Below are 26118 nucleotides of genomic sequence, written 5' to 3'. Positions count from 1 at the left end.
GGTCACTCTTAGTTTTTGACAAAAAAACTGGAGCAAAGCTTTAAATATTCACTATACATACTATTCTCTAAATTACTCATTTTCAAAATAATTGTGTATTTATAGGGATTTATATCTAGCAACAAATTCAACTATAACTTAGGAAATATTCATAAGCAGCCTTTTTGTACTAAAAAAAGCAACCAGAATGCAGGAACTAATCCTTAGAAGCCTACCAAAATTATGCTGAATTGTCCAAACCTGCAAACAATGGAGTATTACAAGAAATGGAAACATTTTTTATTACTGAAATCTTTAAAAAGAACGTTCTGCCACATGAGGCACAGGCAATGAGGATGAATGAGCTGTGTAGCTGGACAGAGTGCACATCTATTCTGGATGGCTCTTTTAAATGGGAAACAGACAATTTAGACTAATTTTTCCATGGTATAAATCTACTGGCATTAATGGTGCTTTGACTTCTTGTACCAAACTCAAATTTGCCCATATCTTTCAAAGACAGAACCATTTAAGTATGATATTTAAGGCTGTAAGCTGAGCTAGCAGAGTTAAGAAGAATAGGTGTGTAGGTTCAAGCTGTCAGGGGCTTTTTCTTCTGAAAAAGCGGAACAAAGTGAACTCTCTTGAGGTCTCTTGAGTGCGAGAAAAACAGGAACCATGAGAAAGCAAAGGAGGCCAGATGCTTGCAGCCTTCAGCGAGAAGCAAACTGCCCATGGCCAGGGTGGAATTGATGAGGGTAACTGAAGTGACTATGGTACATGGTAAGTAGAACAAGGGAGCTGGAAGGAAGAAATGGAAGAGAAGAAAGGGAAGGCTCAGGGAAGGCTGAACATGTTCAGAGGTAGCGGCCATGCCTGCAGCCCTTGAGAACAAGGATATGCAGCAGAGATGCATATCTAGGGAACAGGGAAAGGCCCTTACACTTTGGAACAAGGCCAAGCAGCTCCTAGCCCAGGCTGTGCTGGCTGAAATACAGAAATGGGTCTGCAATTGGGCATATCCAAAATGAAATACAGAAATATTTTCTCAATAGAGAAAGTTCTCTATTGAATGCAATAGGGAGGATAAAGTAAGCATAATATGAGTCCTTTCTTCCCTAAGAAGATGAAGAGAAATTACCCCAAAGCCAGATCCAGTTACCAAATCTGAAACTTGCTAACACTGCAGAATGGGTACTGCTTTGGGGTTTTGCACTCACCTTCCAGCAGCAGGAGGGAAGACTCTCAGAAAGGGGAAAGACAGTTTTGAACAAGTACCTTTCAGCTTGACTACAGGTCCTTCAATCTGTCATACTGGGACTGGCTGGTTTGGATGCTAATGATTCAGACATGTATAGGACTTTGTCCTAAATTTTCAGCAGTTTTGTCCAGCTTGCCACAAAATTAAGAATTTGGGTTTGTAACAGAAATATCTGTTAGTGTGGATGAGTATTTCATTTTTAATAAAGGTAACAGAAGACCTTCAGTGAATGAACCCTTCTGGAGCAGCCCTGCCACAGCCCTCCTCAGCTATATGTTTGCTAGTGGGCAGTATTTCACAGAATCACAGAATGTTTGGGGTTGGAAGGGACCCCTGGAAATCATTTAGTCATTTGCTACTTAGCAAAAGGACTACAGGCTCTGCACCAATTCACTGGAGGCAGCTAGAAACTCTGATGTTTCTTGCAATATAATGTGCTAATAATTCTGGCAGATTTTCCCAATTAACTGAAACCATTTTAGTGAACCCAGTGTTAAACTCCCATTTAGGTAGCAGCAATGCCAGGTTTCTTCCATCTGCACATTTTTCTAGTCTCCTGAGGAAATGATGTCCGGAATAAGATGAGCACATTAGCCATAGTGCTACTTACTCATTTTTCCTGCTTCTTTTCCTATGCATGGCTTCTGTCATAGGAAATATGACCAGCGATAAATGACAGTTATACCACAGCATTTGTCCAAGGTAATTTTTGGCTGCAATTTTGCTTCCAAACATATCATCTGCATTCAGACATGTTGCACTGTTTTAAAGTAGGCAAAATGGTTCAAGACTATGGAACTGGTAAATGGCCATAGACAGGTCTAAAGTATATTGTTTTTAAGAAGCTTCTTGCTCAGAATAAAAAATGACACCACTTATTCAAGTGTGAGCCAAAATAAATCCATTTTTAAATGGTGATGTCTCTCACTGAATAAAAATTGAAGGACCATACTCTGACAACGGAGAACAGCCACCTACTTACGGCATGTCAGGACAGCAATAAGTGACTCACTCACCCACCTACACTCCAAGGACACCAGGGACTGATGTCTCTATCACAAAGTTGTCACAACACTGAATTTAGACAAACAGTTTTTCCTGCTGCCCACAGTCTGTACTGTACTTACTGCTTGCTCACTTTTCCAGGTCATCAATTCCGAAAATACCTCAAGGTGAAAATGAGTGGGAGTGACACTACACAAACACTTCCCTTTATTAGTAAGCCTGTACTAATATTTGCCTTAAAATCTGTTTGTTGATAAATGCTAATTAAGTACCAGCTTGAAGCTTTATTTTTACCTTCTCCTGAGGTCTTTTGGACTCCTTAATTTGCAGGGCAGCCAACAAACCCACCTAAAGTTTTCCTTAAGGTGAATAAAACCATTGCTAGGGGGAAAAAAAAAACCAAAAAAAAAAATAAGAGAGAGAGAGACAATTTTATATAGTGGGAAGAAAGTGGAGTGAAACATCTGGAGCAGAAAGATGAGTTCCCAGCTGTGCCACAATTTGTTAGGGATGTGAAAATGAAGTACAGCAGTGGCTTTTTTGTGTGATAGACAATGAGCTGCAAAGAATATTCTGTCTGCAAAGAGATGGAAGGACTGGTTTGTCCAACAAAGTTCAGCAAGTGCTTCCTGAGCTTACTTTATTCTTTGAGAGACAGGTATCTGCCAGGAGTTAGTGCACTACCTAATTCTGCTGAGTGTTAACATGGATGTGAGAATTGGAGTGAAAGTTGTCTACTTTCTTACTCTAGAAAGGTAAGAAAAATTAGTTTATTTGTTCACTGTGCAGACAAAGAAAATTAGGTGAAGAAGAGAATATAAATGAAAGACAAAAAACTCATGGGTTAAACAGAAGTGTGAAGGGATAAAACATTCAGCCTCAGAGGCTACTTGCATAATAATCAATAAAATATGCCAGGGCCCAATCTCTGCAGGCTATTAGGACACTAGCATTCACTTTTGAAGAGCTAGACAATCTCTTTCATAATCCTCTCCCAAAAATCTGGTACACATTATGGTCCAAACCATTGGCCAAACATTGCCTGAAAGACTGGTAGGTGGCACCAACCAAAACAGTATTTGGGACCAAAAACTGAGCTAAAAATTAAGCATTCCAGGTGATTATATGCCCACAGTTTATTTCTACTTTGTTTTTTAATCATGGAGGAGTCAAGGAAGACAGAGTTCTGCACCAAGGATTACATCAGTCAAAGTGAGTCACTTGATATTTACATAACATATTCTCATGTAAGTTCCCAGTTTCCCAGAAAAACCTCAATGCCTCATGCACACCTGCTAAAAGGAAAGATTTCAGGCCTGGCAGTCATGACCACTGTGTCATGACAATAGATAAACCCAGTTCACAAAGCACTCTTTACTTTCTGGGTTCTTAGAACCTCACTCAGATGTTAAATCCTCAGTAGACCAGCACAAGTGTAGCCCCTCAGGCTCACTCTGCATGCACAGCAGAACCAGAAGCTCCTCTGCTCCTCTGAAAGGGTGAGACATCTTTTCCACTCCAAATCATCTCCCCTGTGGTGAATGGTTTCTTAGCACTTGGAGGGTGACTCTTCAGCTGCAGTGGCATTGTCTAAACTGTTGATCATTTCAGTATAAACAGACACCAGCAGTGGAAATGCAGCTCGAGTCGAGGTGCTTCCTCCTGCCACCCTCTCCCCACATTGACATCGCTTTGGAAGCTGGAAAGGGACTAAGTGGCTTTCACTGGTTTTAGGCAAAGAACAAATAAGTGCTGTAGGATTTGAACCAGTTTGTTCTGTAAATGACAGGTGATGAAAAATAATGATCCTTAAGCCCCCAAATACTCAGATTGGATTATTATATGAGAATATCAGTTTTCATATAAAGCAGGAAATTAGAACCAATTGCATGAAAATAAGTTCCAACATTCCAAATACCAGATGACAAATAAAAAAATACCCAGATGTGTTATTTTTCTTTTGCACATTATAGGAGCTTAGGGAACAAAAATATTCACTTTTATATGCCCTGCATTAACAGTCTGATACAAAAGTGCTCATATCTAGGAAATAGGAAAACTATTTTCTAAGTTTCTAAAACTGTTTTCTAAGGGCAGGCTGGAGGTACCAAAAGTGTGTGGAGAATGTAACAATAAAGATCAGAGTACACAGAATAAATGGTGGTGAGGTGAAATTCAAAAACTTGGGTAAGTTTGAGAGGAATGATAAGAGGCCAAAGCAGGAGAGAGATTGAGTGAGTGAGTGAGTGAGTGAGTGAGTGAGTGAGTGAGTGAGTGAGTGAGTGCAGAAAGCCAAGGCCCTGGTATGAGTTTAGGAGATATTCTTATTAACCTCTAAAGTGCAGAAAGCCAAATTTATGCCAAGTGCTGTATGAGGTAGCCTGGTGTTGATAGGCTACATTTGGGCACAGTGTTCATACTCCAGTTGCACATTAGACTGAGAAAACTCCACTCCTGCTGATAGAGCTTGTTGCAGATCTTTTGAGGGAAAAAAAAAATCATCCTGTAAAAGAGCACTTTTGCTGATATGTCTTAATCCATACTAGGGGGTTCTGCTGGCACAGCTGTGCTGGCTGCAGATCACACTTCAGCACTCCCCTGATTGATGCATATACCTTGCAACAGTTAGTCATGTTGCTGGCCAAGGTCTGTGTTAGGAGAAAGGGAGCTAAAGGCGCAGGAAAGGAGGGTCAGAAAGAGACATTTTCATGTTGTTACCAAGCAGACAGTGAGCAATAGTGGATAAAAAAATCAACAAATCAAGAATAAACAGAAGAAACAGTACTCACCAGGGTTTGTTTGTGTGTCTGTTTGTTTGCTTGTTTGTTTTTTAAAAGTCTGGTTTTCATTGCTGTGTTAGCTATGTGATGTTTTGTTGAAAGAGAATTATAAACTATATCCTTTCTTAATATGAAGACATAGTAGCCTGTAAACTTGAAAGGCAGCCTGGGTCTTTAAAAACCATGGGCTAGTGCTTCATTACACATATTGCCTTATTTTGATCAAAACACTGTGTTGCCATTGCAGTTCTCCTCCACCCTTGAAATTTATTTTGCTGGCTTCTCTTGAGATTTCTCCTAACTACTGTTGATACACCACCCTTTCACTGGCATTCCTTCTCATTTCCTACATCTTATTCATTTAAAACATTAGTTGTCTCAAGTCCACTGCTTTTCTTGCAAGCAAGGCATACAGGAGCTTGAGGAAGCTGCAGTAGGAAATAATAGATTTTGCTTAACGAATGTAACTTAATTGCTAGAAGAAAGCAATGGCCTACAGAAATCTCTCAGATTACAACATCACTACACACAGCAGATTACTACATCTCTGTACAACATCAAGTGACTATGTACACTTTGCAGAGATTGGTCCAGTGTGTGTGCACACAGCCTGTGTATGCATACAATGGCTGCACATATGTGTGTTTATATTGTGCACATATGGTGGGTGCTGTATAATGTATGTATAGCCTATTTATGGTCACTCTCATTCCGTGTAGTAGTATATATTACAGTATAAAATATTAGTAGTGTTACCTGATAATATAAAAACACAGGCAATAAAACCTGTTTAAATAAGGCCAGCAGGGAAGAGTAAGTAGGGAAAGTTAAGAAACACGGTTCACTGACACAGCTGGCAAAGCAGAAGCAGCAATTTTTCAAGTCAATAAACCAGCACAGCACCATGGAAGCACTGCTATGGGGAACTGGTTGGAACTTTCAACTTCTGGACAACGGGGTGGAAGGAATATTAATTTTTTCCACCACTGAGAGTTACTTCCAGATCAGAAGAGAGCCAGCACTAACCCTCTGTTTTTCCAAACACAGCAAAAGCTAGTCGATTATAAAAAGCCTCCCCTCCCATTTTAATATACTGTCTTACATACAAGTCTCATACAGTCTTAATATTTACTGCATTACTGAATGCTGAATTAGAAGTAATTTTTCAGCTGTTTTTGTGATATACATTCCCTGATATAACTGATGCTTACATACACTCTAATGTCGTACAGCCTTTACTAGCAATTGCTTGGTGCATCACAGAGAGGTCTACAGAACAGCCATTACACATGGAGGATTACACCAGTAAAAAGACCCAAACAAACCACCAAAAATCAAATAATGAGTCTCTGAATCTTTTTAGGATTTTAATCTGTTGGGAAATTATAGAGAATTTGTCAATTTGAACTGATCTCTCTACCCACTTCAGCAGAAGTCAGATCAGGTCTATTCTAGCATTGCAGAAACACCTGGTTAGATAACTATTAAGAGCAAGTCTCCACTGAAGTTCATTAGTTTTAGTAGGCCAAAAGTACGAGTTAATCTTATGGTCACTGGAAACAGTAAATTTGACATACATCACAGTGTTCTTAAAGTATGCAGCAAATAACTGTTTGGATCTTGGCATTCAGCCATGAATTTGGACACAAGGATTAAAAACGGGACTAGTCAGAAGCTTGTGTTGCTCTGTTACAAGTAATTTTCTACTCTGGGCTATATTATTTTAGAGATAGTCTGAACTAGTCCCAAAGCACTGCTTTACTTGAAATATTTTTCAGGATGTGAGCAGCTAAAATACTGCATTTACCAGTTTCTCTGGTGATGCTAGCAAACACATTAAGAAGCCTGCAAGCTTCCAGAGCAGCTAGAACAGCCCCAGCTACCAAGATGAGTGTTGCAGAGTCAAGGATCCCATACATTAGGGCTACCCTTGTTGCTGGGGCAAGCAGAAAAGCAGATTGGGAAAACCCGCCTTTTAAGCTGCATCACAAGATTCCTGACAAACCCAGCAGGTACCACTGAAAATGCTGCCTTAATTTCAGCAAAAGATCTCCAGGCTAGATGTCCAACAAAGCAGTCAGGCTCAATGAACCAGATTTTTTTCCAATCAGTCCTACTTATAGATGAGTTCCCCAAAGGCGGGGAAAGTCACCCTTTTACTCTCCTGCTGTTGAGGCTTTTTCTTCCTTTTCTTTTCAAATCTCATTGTTTACAGCCCATTTACAATGCTTTGTACTAAGCCTGGCCATTCTGGGCCAGCTCTAGGCAAGAGACAATCAATCAGTTGCTGCCTTAGACCTGCAGCAGACTGAAAGCAGCACTCCTCTTCCCAGAAGGAGTAAGAGCCTGCAGCCACTTCTTTTCTCTGCATAGCCGGCATCTGAGCTGAATGGAAGTCTTGTTTTGCCTTGCAGAGTCACAAAATCCAGAGGCAAATGTGACTCTAGAGACTAGCCAGCAAGAAAACATTGGCTTGAACAATCTTCTCTTCAAGCAATCCCGACTAACAACCAAATCGTGAAAGACCCCCAGCTTCCCTTTGTTAATTCTCCAGTGAAGGCATAGCCAGCTTTCCTCAGACAAATTCTTGTAAAAACTCATCCAAGCATCTTTAATTAGCTTTCTGGGGCAAAATTTTTTTAAGAAATCTAGATATAGCAAAATATAAGCATGATGAGTCATTAAATCTCTCTTAATTTAAAGAGACACCCAATTTGCCATTCAGGAACAATATCCTGAGACAGAATTTTCTTTTTGGAGAGATGTGAAATATGTCTTGACTTCATCCATACAGGAAATCCCACAGCAGCTCCTGTACAAATAGAATCACTTCCAAGTGCTTGGTGTTAAAAATTACCAGGATTTTAAAAAGTCATCGAATTGCTTTAAGAATCACAGTGGTTGCAAAAACATTAAGTCTTTTTATATTCTCCTCTTTCTTTTCTGCTTCTGGGGTTCCCACATTCAAGTTTTTTCCAACGATGTTTTTCTTGCCTTAGCAAGCTGGGATTGTTGCAAAATCACATTATGCAAGGAAATTCAGCTTTAAGAACAGCAACAAATACTGGGAGACTCACCATGAAATAGCAAGAGTTGGCAGTGCCGCAGTAAGGATATTAACTTTCCTTTTTTCACAAACTGCAGTTACTATAAATAGCATCTGTCTGCTTTTACTCCTGCAGTTAATTACATAGGTTTTCCTGCATTTCCTCTTCTGCAGTGTCCCTGTGTATGAGTATGTTAGTTGATAGACTGAAACAATAGATTTCCCCCTGTAAATGCCTTGGACGTTAAAAAAAATATTTCTGTGAGGGGGAGGTTAAGTAGGTAAAGAGCTGTCTCTGATTTTCCACTGTTAAAAGGGACAACTTGCCACTGTGTATTCTAATTTTTGGCTGATGTGCCAGGCACAGCTGAGTGGACACAGGATTCTTACATGGCTGGGGTTTCTCCTGCACTCATCTTGCATTGCAAGTGCCCCATGCAGTTCAACCTTGTCTTTCACAATGGAGTGTTGGTTGTTCTGCTGTGGACTGGCTTGGGCAAGATATTAAGATGCAAGTTTACTTTGCCTAGCTTTGGATACCCCCAAGGAAACACCTTCCTCTGCACCTTCTACAGTCAGTGGAAAATGAAGTGCTTCACTGATCCATTTACCTACTGACACATTTTCAGATGTTCTTGGTGTCCTAGAATTGGCAGTCTTTCTCCACCAATTGTGGCAGCAATTTTTCTAGAGGAAAACTTCCAGATCTGAAAGCTCTAAATGCTGATCAATGGCTCTGTATGACTGTTCTTACATCTCAAATATTACTAGTCATTAAGCATTTGCAAAGTGGTATTTTTCACTATTACCATGCCTACAAGCTAACTAGAGATACCTGAATGCTCTGTGTCTTTAATTTACAGCTGTCCTACACCTTGACTAGTTTTTTATCTAGTTTATTATACAGTACTACCAGTTTCCAAATCTGCTCTTCCTGAGGCTTAACAGGCCACTTGGCTCATTAGCCAGGGGTCATGCAAACAGGGTCATAGAACGGACACAGCTATTCAGGTGGTAGAGAAAAGGACATAGCAGCCCTCTACTCTCTAAACAGGCTTCTTTCCACTCAAGACACCAATGAAAGGTATGCATTCCATAGTGTTGTAGCCTCCTTCCCCCTCCAGCCCCTTACACACCAGACAGCCTCTGTGAATCCTTCATTAGACGGAACAGCTGGGTGTGGTGGAGCAGATCCTGCAACATGTACCTGGCAGGATGCGAGATGCAGGGGCCCTTGGGGCATGGTAGATGGGAAAAACATTTCAGTGAACACTGCTCTCGTTTCCAAAAGGTAGAAGCTGTTCCTCAGTAATGTCTTATCATTGCACTGAAAAGGTCCAGCAGGGCTGCTCAGGCCCTGAACAAGATCGACTTCCCTTAGTGCTGCAACACTGAACATGCCTCTTTCTCACATGGCTCCTGCTCACCTTGGGACACAAATCTCCCCTCTGCCTGCTGAGAAGCAACGGAATGGGATTTCTCTGCATGTAGACAGAGTTGTGCCCAATGGCTATATGTCCAGGCGGAAGTTAGTCATGGGTGGTGCCCGCCAGGGCTCTGTCTTGGGACCAGCGTTCTTCAATATCTTCATCGATTACATGGAAAGTGAAATTGAGTCACCAAGGTGACACAAAGTTGAGCAGTACAATTAACATGACTGAAGGAGGGGATGCCATCCTGAGAGACCTGGAAAACCTTGAGAAGTGCACCCACAAGAACCTCATGAGGTTCAACAAGGCCAAGTGAAAGGTGCTTCATCAGGGTCAGAGCAATCCCAGAGATGAGTACAGACTGGGAGAATTTATTGAAAGCAGGCCTGCAGAGAATGACTTGGTGGAAGAAAAACTGGACATGACCTGTGAATATGCACCTGCAGCCCAGAAAGTCAGCCACATTCTGGGCTGAAGCAAAGGAGGTGGGGCTAGCAGGTCAAGGGAGGTGATTCTGCTCCTCTACTCCACTCTTGTGAGACCCCACCTAGAGGATTGTGTCCAGCCCTGGAGTGAGTCTTTAGCACAAGAAAAACATGGGCCTGTTCAAACAGGGCCAGAGGAGGGGCATGAAGATGATCAGAAGGCTGGAGCACCTCTTCTAAAAAGCCAGGATGAGAGAGTTGGGGATAATGAGTCTGGAGAAGAGAATGATCTGGGGAGACCTCACTGGATTCTTCCAGTTCTTAAAGGGGGTTTATAAAAAAGAGGGACAGTTACTTTTTACATGGGCAGATATTGAAAGAACATGGCATAATGATTTTAAACTAAGAAACAAGAGATTAGGTGTTAGGAAGAAATTCTTTACTCAGAGGCTCTGGGCCAGGTTTCCCAGAGAAGCTGTGGCTGACCCATCCCTGGCAGGATGCTCAGGACCAATTTGGATGGGGCCCTGAGCAACCTCTTCTTGTGGGTGGCATCCCTGCCCACAACAGTGAGATTAGAACTAGATGATCTTTAAGAACCCTTCCGACCAAAGCCATCCTATGATTCTATGAGACTGCTTGTGGTGTAGATATACATAAACACACACACTCATATATATATACTTCTGTATGTGCATGTGCATGTCTGTGTGTATCTACATATCTCCTGCAGACTAGAAGGAAATGAAGAATGATGCCATTTTGGCTGCCGTCTCACCTCATCAAATTCTGGCATTTTCAGCAGGCTGTTCACACTGAAAGCTTCTTGCCTTCTTTCAGCTTGTTCAAAACATGCATGCCTGTCCCCTTTACAGGAAGCCAGATGGGATACGTCTCATCTGCAAAGGGCAGAACAGATTTTGTCTGATGTGTGGTACCATGTCTTTACAGTTATTTTTATAGTTCTTAAAGTCCTAGATTCCAACTAAGGCCTCTGGGTGGTTCCGTAATATAAAGCATGTTAATATTAAAGTAAGTCCTCTGGACCAAAGAAGAATCATGAGTAATTTGACAGATGTTTCTGGCAATATCCAACATGGGAAATCTTTATTTTAGGATCACATAAATATTACAGAAGTGGCCTAGTAAATTAGACTATGTTAAAATTAGGTCTGCTTCACTTTCTTATGATAGGAAGAAGCTAATTGTTAAAATGGAATAATGGTAACTCCAAGATTTCCAAAACCATGACAAATCAAATCAGGAGTTATTACATCAGTAATGTATATGCAATCTTATCTCTATGTCTATGGTGTTTTCATCCTTAGCATTCAGGTGGATGCCAATTTCCAACTGTTTTATACAACCATCAGGCTAGAGGCATTTTTGGTTGATGTTATGACTCTCGCATACTGACAAAACCCCATGCCATAAAAAATAGTTCAAACATAATCAGGGCTGATGACCCTGAGAAGAGCAATAAAACTGGTTATCTGATCTCTAAGCAAACGAATTGTACACATAACAGATCAATAATGATTTCAAGCTCTAGCATGTGTGGCATCTAAAAGGCCAAGTTAATACAGTATCTTGAGCCAGAAAATCTTGTAGTTCCTTCTAGCCTTAAAAGCAGTGTCATACCTTAAGGCTCAGCTTTTAGTGGCCCAGGCTATCAAAGAGCTCACTAGGTATATTATCAGCATAAGTGATGCTTAGAACATCTCTCGTTTTTCAATTTTAGTCTTTGATCTGAAGAAAATGTGCAGAGTTGAAAAAAAAGTTAGGGACTGGGAAAGGCTCTGGAGAGAGCTTGATATTCAAGAGATATTGGGCATCAGAAGCTGGATTCAGGTTAATGGCAGGAGAAAAAAGAGCAGATACCAAGCAAAATGCAGTGAAATGAAGGATGCTCAGAAAAAGCCATGTGACAGCAAAGGAAGAGCTCTGGACGGGAAGGCGACGTCAGCGGGTGCAGGGAGCAATTACAGCAAAGAGCAAGCTACAAACATCACCCGGGTTTAGTGCTTCACTCCAATGACCCTGAAAAACTGTAAAGAGTCCACATTTTAGTTCAGGTTATCCAGTAAATCTAGTCTTTGGCTCTTGGCTCCTCCAGCTTTTCAAAATTGTTTGCTTGATCTGTTTCTTGAGAGTGGTACTTTGTAGGATCCATGCATCATCCAGAGTGATTTAAAGCAAATTTCCTTTCACCTCCTTTCCTCCAGAAGACTCCATAAAAAGAAGATGCAGGTGTACTGCAGTTGACAACAAAAGCAACATACTTGTCCTTTTGTATTCAAAAACTAGAGCCAGACTTGTGCATGTGTATTTTGTACCAGTTGAAAGCTGAGTTTGCTGCCTTCCTGCCTCTTATTTCCAACCTCACATACTTGGACTGTGTAGGCAGGGAGAGGTCAGATATGAGTTTAGATACAAATATTCGTGCTTTCTCAAACCCTTTGTGCACAGTTTTATTTGCAAATGGAAAGGAAGGATTAAATTCTTGGGAGTGTCTACACTGACAAAATTTTTTGGCTAGAAAAGCCAAACAAACACTAAGTACTAAAGACTTTTTAAAGTCTTTTGTTTTTATTTATCATGGATTACATTTTGTCAGGTTTTAGTATAAATATCCCGATTTTTGAATTCCTCATGTGACTGCACAGAAAGCAGAGGGGTGCCACATCCTTTCCTCATGGCACTGCCTCGCAATACTTTAGCTTGCCTGTATCAGTTAAAAAGCAGTTTACTAGCAACAGAGAAAGTCCTGGTCAATGACAGAAGAGCTTTTTAGTTCTTGACGAGTGGGGTGTGGCACACTTTCTATCTTTTTTTACAGCGAAACTTTCCAAGGGTGGCACTTAACTCTGCCAATACATACTCAAATACAAAGGCTTTAAACAGCTTTTAAAGAAACAATTTAGCAAACGAACTCATAATTCTTCAGAGGCTCCCACCCAACTGTTTGTTATCTTTCTGCTGCTATATCTGTTTGTAAAACTCAGCTCATGGGAATTACATAAAAACTTTCAGCTTCTGTTATCTTTCTCTCCCGTTACTCCATTGCAGAAGAAATCTTGTTAATGTGAATCAGGAGCACTCCAAAACTACACAAGTAAAACAAGTTTTAAAGTATAAGACACTGACTTAGAGACCATTTCTTGTAATTGTGAGATTGTGACTGACAATTTTGGGATATCTGGTGTCACAGGTTTGGCCAATACCGCTAGGTGTAAGCACAATTCATCCCAGGTCAGGCTCTCCAAACTTACACAGATGTTTTCCTTAAACGAGTACCTTAAGGGAAATGTGAGAATTGTCTTTTCTTACCTTGCGTTGAGTACTCTGAAAGTTGAATGTTACTACATATCTAACCCTTAATTTACTTTCAGTTACTGAAAGTTTGCTGAATATGCAGTGCTAAACCTGATCTAGACAGCATTTTTTGATGATTTACACACAATTTTTATGTGGTGGACTCAAGTGACTGAGAAACTGGCTTACTTCTCCCAGCACAGGCTCTCACTACTCCACAACACTAGTGTGTGCACCATCTGTCCACTCAGATGTGCTATACTCCAGCCATTTGAGTCACCTGGCATTGATAAAAGATATGAACAGTTTATTCTAAGAGGTGATGTGCTTTGACAAAAGAAAGGAACAAATACTACTGTTGCTTCACCTCTAATCTGTGTTAAAAAGCCGGAGGACTATCTGGAGGAAAAAATGAAGCCTGAACAGCTCCTGGAGGCCTGGGGTGAATGAGAGCCCCACAGAATTGTTGTAGAGGCTGGCAGGACAGTGGCAGAAAGTCCTGCAATTCACTTTTCGAGTATCTGCTGCTGTCGGAAAGGAGCCCTTGGATGGGTGAAGTTCAGTTTATGGGAATATTGCACAATGATTAAATGTCCTCCTCGTCCCATTTCAGCATTTCCAAAGCACAGAAAAAGGACGTTTGTTCATTCCAGCTTCCCTTTTAAGTTAACCCCAAGTGTAAGCAAATGAACAAACAAAACAAAACAAAAAAGTCCACAGAAAATTGAAATTGGGAGGGATTTTTAAATGTGTCATATTTTTTTTTCTCTTAACGTTTTGTACTTTTCTCTTATCAACAAAAGAGCAGAAAAAACAAAACAAAAACCCCACCGAAAACAAAACAAAACCAAAACAAACAAACACCAGAAACAACAATAAAAAAAACCCACCAGGAAAATTTTCCCTTCTCCCCTTGCACTAACTAAAACCTAGTTGTTTCCAACAAGGAATTTCTGTATATTCCAAGACCTGAGAAACCCAGGGAATCCCTGCTGAGTTTGAAGTAGCATCAGAAGAGTAGACAGCAGGATTGGTAAAGGGCTTGTGGCACCAGGATCAAGTCTTGTGCTGAACTAGCACTCACATAGTGCCTCAGGGCCTGAAAAGGGCTCATAATTAACTGGACACTTTAAAGAGTAATGGGAGAAGGAAGGATGAAAACACAGCAGCACATACAATCTGTGAGGCTCAGGTAATGGCTTTCACTTCTTGGTCTTCATGGAATTTGCCATGGCAGCATCTGAGTGGGACTAGGCAGCTTCCCAGAAAATGCCCCAGTCCTGTCCTGATCTTGTATCAAGACTAGATATTTATACTCTATGCCTATTTTCTGTGACAACAAAAAACATGCTGACAGGTATGAAGGGCTTGTTTTTGTATTCAAAATGATCCCACCTTGGGATATCACAGGATCAGGACCACCATAAAACACATCTGTGCTACAGGTTAGACACAACCTGGAGTGACCTGAGGCAGCCTTTCATGCTGCCTGCAGAATCCCATATCCAAAGGGTATGCTCTTAAATCCCAACTCCAAGCGAGGCTGTAATCTCACACCTAGTAGCAATAATTTAATTATTCTCTTATTTTTTGTTATTTAAATATCTGCATTTATTTACTATATTTGTCTATTTGTGATTTTAGACTAAATCTTTCAATCTAAATTATCTTCTCTTCTGTACTTCTTGTCTATCCATTATGACCTATGGGTCTGTATCTTTCTCCAGAAAGTACAGAGAGTAAACCATAGAGCAACAGACTGGCATTTTCCAATCCTTGCTGGTAAGAACTACCCAACAACAAGGGAATAGAAAAATCCACAGGGGCGAACGTGCATTACAGCACACCACTGCCAGGGCGTGTGCGGGGGTGGCAGTGCCTAATGCTTTCCATCGGAAACCTTATTTTTCTGGTTCCCACCTTTGGGGCTGTCCCAGGCGCCACGGCCGACAGAGCTGGTGTACCAGACAGACATGAGGAGCCGGGGGATGTCGTGCCCTAACTCCCAGGCTAAGCACTGGGATGAGCATAAACGTGGCACACGGATTCAGGCAGAAAGTGGAGCGTTTCGCCGTGAGTCAGCTGGTAAAAACTCCCACCAGCTGCTGCTGGGGCACCGTGGATAAAGGCCAGTGAGCAGCGCCGACGCTTCAGTGGGAATTTTCTCTTTCCCCGCTCGAACCTCCTTCCCCGTCCCACACGTAACTCAAAGTCAAAAGCCGCCGATAAAGTGCCCTGCCGGGTCGGGACGGCGCTCGGGGCAGGCTGTGCGCGGAAGGGCCGCTCCCGTTTCCCGCTCCCCGGCCCTGCGCGCTCCCGGCCGCGGGACGGCGGCCCCCGCATCCCCCGCGCCTGCGACGGGGAGAGGCCCGCGGGAGGAGCGCTCGGCTCCCCGCCTGCCCACGTCCCCTCCCCGGCCAGGAGGAGGAGGAGGAGAAAGAGAGAGGTCCCGGCAGAGCGGCTAGGAGCGGCTTGGAGAGAGCCCTCCTCCCCCCACCCGCCCCCGGAGGGGAAGAGGAAAGGAGAGCCGTGGCGGGCGGCGGAGGATGATAACTTAGGGCCGTGCCTGCCCGTGGGAGCTGCCCGCGCCGCCCGGGCCAGGACACCGGGGCGGCAGCGATGTCCCAGGGCACGGCAGGAGGAGAGGGAGCGCCCCAGGTGCTGCCGGAGGGGAAGGAGAGGCAGAGGAAGAGGAGGCGGAGGAAGAAAAAGGAGAGTAAGACGCGGCTGGTGCGCTCCAGCCTCCTGTTACCTGAGGCCGAGCCGGAGAAGTCCAAGAGGACGGTCCTGGCCTGCAACCGGCTCAAGACCACCAAGTACACGGCTTTGTCCTTCCTGCCCAAGAACCTCTTTGAGCAGTTCCACCGCCTGGCCAACGTCTACTTTGTGTTCATCGCCCTCCTCAACTTCGTGCCAGCCGTCAATGCCTTCCAGCCGGAGCTGGCCTTGGCCCCCGTGCTCTTCATCTTGGCGGTCACCGCCATCAAGGACCTGTGGGAGGATTACAGCCGCTACCGCTCCGACCAGGAGATCAACCACATGGAGTGCCTGGTGTACAGCAGGTGAGGCAGGGCGGGTGAGGGCAGGGGACGGCAGCGCCGTGCTGGCTGACAGCCCCGCCTGGCACCACTGAGCGGAGGTGAGGGCAGTCAGCAGGTCCATTGTGGAGGCCTTTCCTTTCCACTTCAAGTGCAAAGAACCTTCCAGTTGCCCGTGGAACTGGTGTCTCCCAACTCAACTCAGAACTGTGGGAGTTCGTTCAGTCCTGTACCTACAGGTGAAAGTGAATCTGCTCTGACCGGTGGGGTCCCGCAGTAAATCACTACATGCAAACACTTCCCGGTGTGTGCAGAAAATTACACTTCTGTATAGTTCCAGACATTAATTTCATTATAGTAATATGAGAACTCACACAATCTGCTGTTAAATCTTCAATGAGTGAAGGAAGGATAGAAGCCAAAGGCTTCTGAATTTCTGCTAGGTCTGCGAGGTTTCATGATGTGATACTAGTGAGGCCAGACTGCCTTTCTAAAGTTTTTCCACTGAACATTTACTTTTAAGCAAATGTTTTTTATTTATCATCTCAAATGTCATCATTCCCTGTGACTTTGCTATTTCCCAGTGCTTGTGATGGAGCATTACGTCACTTACGTCTCAGAATTAGTTTTTCTAATGATCTGGGCAATACATTTAGAGCACTGCTTTGGTATTTGTAAATCAGACTGAAATAACTTTTGCATCAACATGTATGTGCTTAGAAGCCAGCTTTATGAAATTTTTTGTCTTGCTTTCCTCTGAGTGCCAATCATCTCCTAGTAGTCTAAGGCTAAGTCTTTCTGGGGATTGAGAGAAGACTATATTTTCTGAGAAAGCAGATTTTAGTTTCATTTCTGATGCTTCTAAGGCTAAAAGAAATGAAACACGTGCCAAGAAACTTACACTCCGATTCCACAGACTGTCTGGGAGGGTCTTCTGGGCTGATGTAAGCATGAGACAGAGAGCAACTCTCCTATTGCAAGAAAGGCATGAAAAAAAATACACTGAAAAAGAACTCACTGAAAAAGGCTGCATTTCTAACATCAGCAGACTCAGCTTGTTATTTCACAAACTTATCATGTAAGAAATCTCACCCGGGGATATTCCTCCACCGGTAGATACGGCCTTATTTCTATAAACTAAACCAAAAACAACCCAGTCAAGTCACACACATAGTTGCTACTAACCTATGCGTGTGCCTAGTGCCTTGCTTGCCTGTCGAACTCTGAGCACTTCTGGTGTTTAGGAAGATGGATTGCAGGAGGTCTTGTAAGGGGCTACTCATGCAGAAAGTAACACAGTGCCAATCAGGATGGCTAATCTAACCTTTTCCAAACAAAATCAGTTTAGAAACAAGTTCTTGTGCTAGGTTGAAAAGCACTAAGTGCCCAGTGCAGAAGATGCTCAAAATATTAACAAATACCAGTACTGTGATATTAATTCTGGAATGTTTTCCCCCCAGCAATTTTCCATATCCCTCTCTGCTGCCGAAAAAGTAGACATGACAATGAGAAAAGGTGTACCTTTGATGTTAATCACTTCTGGTCTTTTGTGAGTGCCAACTAAGACTAATTGGGTCTTTTGTAAGTCCCAGCTAAGTGCAATACCCTTTGTCATGCTTGTGCTTTTGCAGACTAAGTCAGAATTGTTCCTTTAACTTCAGAGTTTAGATTGCTGCTGAGTGTCACTTGCACAGATTAATTTGGGAGTGGTTTTTCTTTGCATTGGCATCAAAGACACATGTCGGCCAAATCCCTGTGGGGCAGCAAGCGTGGAAGTGTGAGAGCTCTGTCACCTCTTCAGACGCAGCTTTCTGTCTGGCTGCAGAGCTGAACGGTGTGTGCTTGCAGCCCGCAACAGAGCCCTGGTCCCCAGCAGCAGCTCACCTATTTTCACCTTCCAGCAGTCCCTAGGGAAAGCTTGCTTCCCACAATTAAAAAATACAACAAAACATGTGGTTAAAGTAATTTGCTTACATTTTTAATCGGCCCACTTTTTCTTCTTTTGTAGCTTTTTTTAAACTTCACCAAGTCACCTTTTAAAACACCCTCCAGCTCCAGTGAGCGAGATGGGATTAGAAACTTGCTACTTCTGCAGATAAGAGCTAAGATTCTTGCTAACTCGAGTGACCGGGTACCAAGATTGAGAGATTTGTATCAAGGTCATTGAAGTTGCTGGGCGTGAGTTCAGAAAAGCTGTTTTCTTAGAGAGGTGTCATGCCAGGAGAAACACAAGGGATTGATCCTGACTTTTACTTTGTTTCCTTAGTGACCTTGTTTCTGGAAAAATGTTGAAGCATGTCATATAAGGAAGTAATAAATGACAGCTTTCTCCTCTCATGGATTTTATCACATGCTGGTCCCTTATCAGTTTTACTACCTTTTTAGCAAACCAGACTGTCTCTCCCCCTACTTGCCACTTCCTTGTGGTAGGGGCAGACTTTGATGCAAGTGCTGTCCTCGATAGAAATGCTGCTGCAGGTTTATGAACATCGCTGCAGTCCTGTGTTCCCCTAGGACTGTCAGGGAGTGGGAACTCATCTCTTGCTTGTTAGTTGTTCATAGCTTGATGGAAAGGCCTTCTGCAAGATGAGGTGTATCTGAGTTCCAGGACTTTGGGCTGTGATGGGCTCACTTTCCTGCCAGCCTTCCACACAGCTGCTTGAGCCACCTCAAACACAGACTACAGCGTTCAAACTACAGCAAAATAACATTGATTTATAACAGTCAGCAAATGGAGACAGGAACTTTTGCTTCAGTAGTGGAGAAAAGCCCTCTGTCTTAAGTTCTGCGTTGTTCAGTGACCAAGTAAAGATTCAGGTTGGATACTGTATGTTGTGTCATGTATCCTTTTTATGTATAATACATACATGCTTTTCTGGATGCTGAAGTACCTGTCCTCTGTTAAATACAAGCAGCATTTAGTGATACAAAAGCTAGAGGACAGAGAGAATGCAGGAGTAGTCAGAGCCTAGGGGGGCTCATCAGGAGAAGGTTCTACATGACTCCAGCAGTGTCCACTGCCTGGTGCTCTGCCACAACCTACACAGGCAGATCATGTCAAGAACTGGTCTGGGGGAAAATACTGTTCTCTGCTGACTGCTTGACAGCTGTCTTCCTCCTGCCTACCCAGTGGACTCAGATGACCCGTTCTCATACAGCCACTGCGGAATCAATGACTCTATGGCTCAGAGTTGGCAACACTTGTGAGGCAACAAAACAGCAAAGGATGATGCAAGCTAAAGTAAGAAGCTGAAGAGAGATGCAGCTTGTTTTGACAGAAAGAAGACAGTTTTCATTTAGAAATCCTGGATGTTATGGAGAGTGGAAAGTACCTTAGAAGATTATTGCTTTCTAGAGTCAGAGGGAAAGGGAAAAGACTTGATTCTTTCAATAAATTGAAAGAAGCTGTTGAGTTTGAATTGGCAGGAGTTGAGGAGTGAAACACACAGGAGAATTGCAGAATTGTGTTGCTCTGTGATGGACTTTGCAGGTCTGTCTGTAAGAGCAGGAAGGGTCTTAAGGAAGATTTCTTGGCCAAGAGGAGCTAATAGGGCCTCTATCCAGAGGCCTTTAGGGCACCTCTCTCCTTTGGCACTACGGAGGAAATGAGGCACTTACCTTAGAAGGATGGCTTCACAGGTCACCTACAATTTCAATTCTGTACAGGTGTTTAAGCTAGGAATGCTGGATGACAGCCAAAACTCTTAGCTGATTTAAATGGAGGGAACTTACAAAGGCATTGGAGCCTAGCCTGCAGAAAATCGTTTTTGCAAACCTGTGATTATCTTAGTCTCCCCTCTTTGTTCCTCTTCCTCACTTCTATCACCCAGGGATTGAGATTGGAGATTACAAATTTGCATTCCTAACAGTGAAATCTGTGTTACTATCTTGGATAGTAGTCTCTACCCTCTTGAGAAGATGGAAGGGTGGGTGACTTTTTTCCTTGCAGTTACGGTCCTCCAGTGGTCTCCAGTGCTCACCAGCTCTCACTGGAGTTGTGGATGGCACATGTTGTTAAATATTTGATAGAACTAAATGTGTCATTGGAGCAGAAGCCTTGATTTCAGTGTGCTGTTACAAAATACGGTATATGTTTACATGACATGTAAATAGAAGATGAATAGTGATAACTACAGTCATGACAAATAATGACACTTGTCTATCAGGAAATTACATTTTATTGCTGTCTCAGGGCTGTGCTGGTGAAATAATCTCTGCTAACATTTTTCTAGGAGCCATATGTTCAAAACCAGAGGGCTTCACTTTTTAAATCTACTCTCTAGCTCTTGCTGTGTCCAAAAGTATTGCTAAAGAGTGTAATGCCTGTGCATACTGATGAGAGAGTGATAACTGCTTCTTGTGTCAACCTGTGACTTGAAATTCCATGACAAATTGCAATTTATGACCGGATACTTGTCACCCCTGAGGTGTAGAAAATGTTTAATGGAGCATTCAGGCTATCAAAGCAGGCTGTTTTACATTAAATGTTAATTTATTTCTGCCAAACTGAAGGGGTGGAGAGAAGAGCTTGATGTGGCCAACATTTCCTATAATTTAAAAAATACACTCCCTTTTGCCTTTGTCAACCCACCTGTGAAAGTAATTCCAACCTTGGAGGGAAGAGATACAGCAGTATTACCAAATCCTCACAAAGGCACAGTAGATCCCGCTCATGGCCTCAGAAATAGCCAGATGATGACTTGCTTACAACCACTTCACTTCTTAAGTGCCTTATTTTGTTGGCAACACCAGTTTCTGAGGAATTAGTTTGTGAACATCTCCCACTACTACCACAGTCAAGAGCAGCTTCTTGTCCCAAAATGTGCTGGCAGATAAAGACCTTCTCATTAGAAGAAACAGCTCGTTTCCCTTCCAGAACACAAATATCACTAGATGTGATTCAAAAGGAAACTACCTGGGATTACTCAGTTTCCTCTGTGAGTGAATTTGGTGCACAAAGTGCTGAAAGCAGGAAGTAGTGGTCTGAATCCGTTGGTGAAGTTGGTGTTCCTTCCTTGAGTTTCAGAAAGATGCGTCTCTGTTCATCTTACTGTCTCTTTGTCCTGCACTTCAGTTTGAGCCAGGATGACAGTGAGTCAACTCAGTAATGTAGTAGAGGCTCCTCTGTTAGACTGATAGAGAGCAGTTTTATTCTGCAGTAGAGTTTATCCATTTGGATAAACAAGCAAGGGATGTCTGTGCTAATCTTCTGAGATGTAGCCAGCTAGAATGCACAGGAAAACCCATCTCTCTGTCCAACTGCATGTATGCAGTTTATTTGCTATTCAGTGTAGGGTAAATTTTCTAAGTGCCTGAGCTTCTTTACTGGAAAATAAAAATGCTTGACTCTTGTTACTAAGCTCTTTCATTTGTATTGGATGTCATGAGAGCCGTTGTAGGCTGTTTCACATGCCTCTGGCTGGCTGCCAAAGAAGATGTTTTTAATCTCCACTGAAAGACCTGGTGATGTCCCCAAATCAATTTTTGCTGTTACACACTGCCCTCCAGAGAGACACCATAATCTCTTGTGCTAAGCAGACCGCAGCCCAGAATTACAGGTTGCCACCTTGTGTGCAGATCTCCTTGCTGTCGTGTGTCTTTATTAACTTGAGACCATGATTACTGTTAGAGGTGGCCAAAAGAATAACAGCTCTATTTGATTCTGTCAAGAGTGCCTTTCCAAAGAAAATACACAAGAGGAAAAGAATTGCATGTACTGTTCAACTCTGCCTGGTATTTATTGTGATTCCACCTTCCATGTGTCACATAGTCAGCAGAACTGAAAACCAGAACTGAAACCTGTGACAGCCATGCAAGAATCAGTATTTATGGAACTACTTACCTGCTAGCGTGGCATAACTTAGCCAGGACATTCCTCTCAGAAGCAGATCAGTCCTCTAGATGTACTAATTAGAGATAGAAGAAAGGTGCCTGCCACTGGGCAGGACTTTCACAGGTACCTTCTCCAGGCTTACACAACTCTCGTGAATGGGCAGGTTGCTTACCTTGGCACAGCACCAGGAGACATCCAAGTGCCACATCTCCCTGCTGTGTAATCCAGCATGCTTCCAATTTTTGGGATAGTTACTCTGTGCAAGAGCAGTCTCTAGGATACCTCTCTTCTTTCCCTGCAACATCAGCCCTTTCGGGAATGTGGTGTTTTTATGTATGGACACAATAAGGTCAATGCAGTTGGGAAGCCAAATGCACAGCTTCGGGGTTAGACCCAGGTTGCAGGATTTATGCTGTGCAGCCTTGATTTTAGCAGTTGCATATATTGAAAGCAATTAAGTTCATGAAAAGCAGAACAATTTGTTTCACTTCACATAGTTGTGGAGGTGAACCAGTTTCTATGGCTTACCTTCAGCCTTAGTGTTCTCACTTTGGGAGTTGTCACTAATGCACCTTTGGTAGCAGCCAGTGATGTTTGTACCTAGAAAAGATCCACAGCAGAAACTTGATCTGTACCCACCAGCACTGCCTCACTTTGTCTCACCAGAATGTGGAAGCAAGACAGATTCTTCATGCACTGGGCCAGGGAGAGTGGATTTCAGTGAATGGCATAAAGTGAGGAGCCTGCTAAAAGTTAGGGCACTTGCTTCTCATGGGTCCATTTGTGTAGTTATGGGCAGCAGCTTCCTCTGTTGCACATCAAGCACAAAAGTTGACTCACACACAAAATTCAGCCACAGTGCATACTTGTGAAAGATACTGGCTTATAGCTTCTCCTAAGCAGGTGTTAGTGGTGGTGTGCAGGGGAAAAGAAATGCAAGGGAGAAGCTTGAATAGCCCTAATACTGAGTTCAAGTGAGAAAATGTACATATCCAAATCTATCTTTGATTCTGAAAAATTAAATAAAGCAAACTTCATATTCACTTGGAGATGACCCTAATGTTTCTGGGTGAATTGGTTTAATCTTTGCTGTGTGTTCAGGAAGTGGGAATGAGGGGGCCTTCAAAATAAGATCTGACATTGCCTGTAAGACGTGAACTGAGAGCAGCATCTTCCTCTTTTTTACTCTTTCAAGGATACAGATACACAGCCCGTCCACAACAGGCTAGCCACCCAATAGGGTGTTTTGTTCTGTGGGCTGCTGGCAATAATCTAAGCCTTTGGAGCTAGTAAACTACCATCTAGTCCTTTGCTCCAACAGGAGCAGTATTTTAGCTCTGTTTCAGAACAGTTGCAGGTGAACATCTCTGCCATGGTCAGCCCACATCCTTCATGCCAAGTTGGTTAAAGGACAGTCCTGAACTGGCAAGGTGTGTGTATTCAGGGGTGGGAAACATCTTCCATCTCCAGTGTTATTTTATTATAATTTTATTCTTGTCTGACCATAATTTCTCAAGAATGACAAGTAGGCCACTGTCTTCAGTTCAGTGGCCAGCATTTGCATCATGCCCAGTCATCAAAAACCCAGACTCTGCTGGAGATTTAACAGGCATGGAGGTTACTTGTTTTGTTTTTACGTTCTGGTTGTCTGGAAATACTGACCTACTTCAAGGAAGAGTTTAACTCCTTGACCGACAACTGACGTCCGTTCTTACATATGTGTGCTGCAACATGAACACTGAGGATGTGAGCACTATTACAGAATATGTGATATTTCTGTGTTTCTGATGGAGGTTTTAGTTTTGACTTTTTGAATAAAAAGAGAAACTTCACTATGAAGTTAGAGCTTTTGTAATCAGAGGTCTTTTATTTTGTTGTATTATCTTATGCTTCCTGGGCTTTTTCTGGGTCTCACAGCCATATACTTACATCCTAGCTTCTGTTCACCTTCCTGCCTTCCAGGAGCAACCTGAATATGCCTGTTTTGGTCATGTTAGCTGGTTTTGTGTGTTCTCTAGCAAATCATTGTGAAAGTTGTTGTGAAATCTCTCAAAATACTGATGCCAACACAGGAAGTGCAGAACAGCAGTCACCTTAATACACCTGTGAGTATGTTCTCAATATCTAGATGTGGAATAAGATGCCTCAGAAGATTTGCCACTGAATAAATTTTAGCAGGCAGATTAGCAGCCAAACCCTGAGAGATGCAGAAAGTTCATTAACTATGTTAGAAATATGTACTCTATCTTGGGCAAAAGTAGATTTTAATAAATCAAATACAATCCACCAAAGTCTGATCCTGCAGTTGTAGTGCATTTTTTTTGCCTGGGTCTACACTTACATATGGAGGTTTGGATGGTTCCTGTATTTTCTGTTTCTCCTTTTTTAGGATTCCCATGTTCTCATTGTCAGCTTCTCCTTGCTGCACTTCCCTCTGCTGTGTAACTGCAGAGCTGTGAAGCTACAGCTTGATCTTAAACCATTTACCAGAATAAAGACATACTGGCTTTATCTGCATGTTTGAGAGCATGTACATCTTCCTTCCTTCACTGGTCCTAGGTTCCAGTTTTATCAGAGAAGCATGGACTGGGGTGCCTATCTCATGACAGAGCTGCTGATTTGCATCTTGACTCTTCACCAAATGCCAATAGTTGCTTTCCCTGTAAACATTAGTGATCCAATGACTGTAGCCCCCTTGCAAGAAGACCTCTTAAATGCTAGTTAGATTCTCTCTGTCCTGACAATGGTCTTTCCTAAAGGAATTTGTAATATTTTTTTCTGGAACATGGGGTGAGATTTTTTTTAATGTGTCTTTTAGCTAAAAGGTACATGTCCAGTCTGACCAAATCATCTACACTTGTCCGAAAATCAGTGGAGTGCATTGAATGGTCTGGGGGAGGAAGGGAAAATCTTTACAGCTTATTTTGAGACATTTATTTTAGGTAAGTTTGAATCAAGAGGTTCTTACCTCTTTCCAGTGATGATACAGGTGAAGCTGAACTATACAGCCACTTACACAGCTAAGTTCAGGTAAGATGACTCCCATTAGTAAACCTAGAGTAGATTTTACTTCCTGTCAATTAGCATATGATTTTTTGACTGTACAAGAGTAAGTAGCTTATTCTGGTTAATATACTTAATGATTTATTTAAGAACTATTATTTGAGAGTCACAGATAAAAGTACATTCACCTGTCAGGTGAAGGAGATAACCTAGTACCCACTGTTTCATCTCCTGCCATGTTCTGCCTTCAGCAATAGCCATTAACTTATTGTTCATACTCATGAAATGTATTTATATCACCTATCACAGCACTGAGAAACAATAGAAGAGATTGGTTGTTGTCAGTAAATTATTTTTGCCTTTGAATGATTGATTCCATTTGCATTTCTGTGGAGTTTTCCAGACTGTCCTTACAATGTGGGGAATCTTGCTATTTTGGTGATCTTATTTGTTCTTTAACTTCAGATGCAGTTTTTGGAGATAAGTGTTGAAACATAAGGTAGGAAGTTCCTTGTTCTTGCTTCTGTTTGCCTGGATGTACCTAAATTTTAGTCAGCTAAAACCACTTTGTAAGCTGTGTCTCTAAAATGCAGAGGGCAGTTGGGTATTGGACATAATCATGGATGTTATAAGAAGGAAAGTGGGGCTTCACTGTCAGGAGTCTCATAAATATCAGATAGGGCTTCTGGGTTTTGCCCAGGAGGTTCAGATGTTCAAACTTGCAGGTGATACTGCTAGGTGATCAGGAACTGAATCAGAGGGATCAATGGCAAAATTATTCTGATTATGAGTACTACTGATTTACCTGTGGTTACCAATTTCTATGCTAGAATCTTTGAGTCCATCCATATGGGAGCACAGGTAGACCGTGTAGCATTCTAAGAGGTGCAGCATCACAAGACATCATGCCACTGTTTGCTATCTTCAGAGTCCTGAAATCTGTTCATCTAATTGCAGCATTTGACACTCTGCTCTTCCTGATCCTTTCAGGCTTAAATGTACT

At 42.4% G+C, this 26118-nt stretch overlaps 1 protein-coding gene across 2 annotated transcripts in view; it reads left to right on the top strand.

The window, feature by feature from the left end:
• The first annotated feature begins 15549 nt into the window (after nucleotides 1–15549).
• The window catches only part of ATP10A (ATPase phospholipid transporting 10A (putative)), a 110745-nt gene continuing 100176 nt past the window's right edge, over nucleotides 15550–26118 (top strand). The window contains exon 1 of one of the 2 annotated variants that reach the window (XM_086880595.1): nucleotides 15550–16303. Coding sequence is in view for 1 of the 2 variants with exons in the window: in XM_023948707.2 (XP_023804475.2) it covers nucleotides 15861–16303 (443 nt within the window). In the remaining variant the exon portion in view is untranslated. The remainder of the gene's footprint in view (nucleotides 16304–26118) is intronic. The other variant, XM_023948707.2, reaches the window with a different exon arrangement.

This window comes from Cyanistes caeruleus, chromosome 3 (assembly GCF_971803275.1).
Source record: "Cyanistes caeruleus chromosome 3, bCyaCae1.hap1.1, whole genome shotgun sequence".
In the NCBI taxonomy this organism is placed as follows: domain Eukaryota; kingdom Metazoa; phylum Chordata; class Aves; order Passeriformes; family Paridae; genus Cyanistes; species Cyanistes caeruleus.
This window is presented reverse-complemented; position numbering and strand designations above follow the sequence as displayed.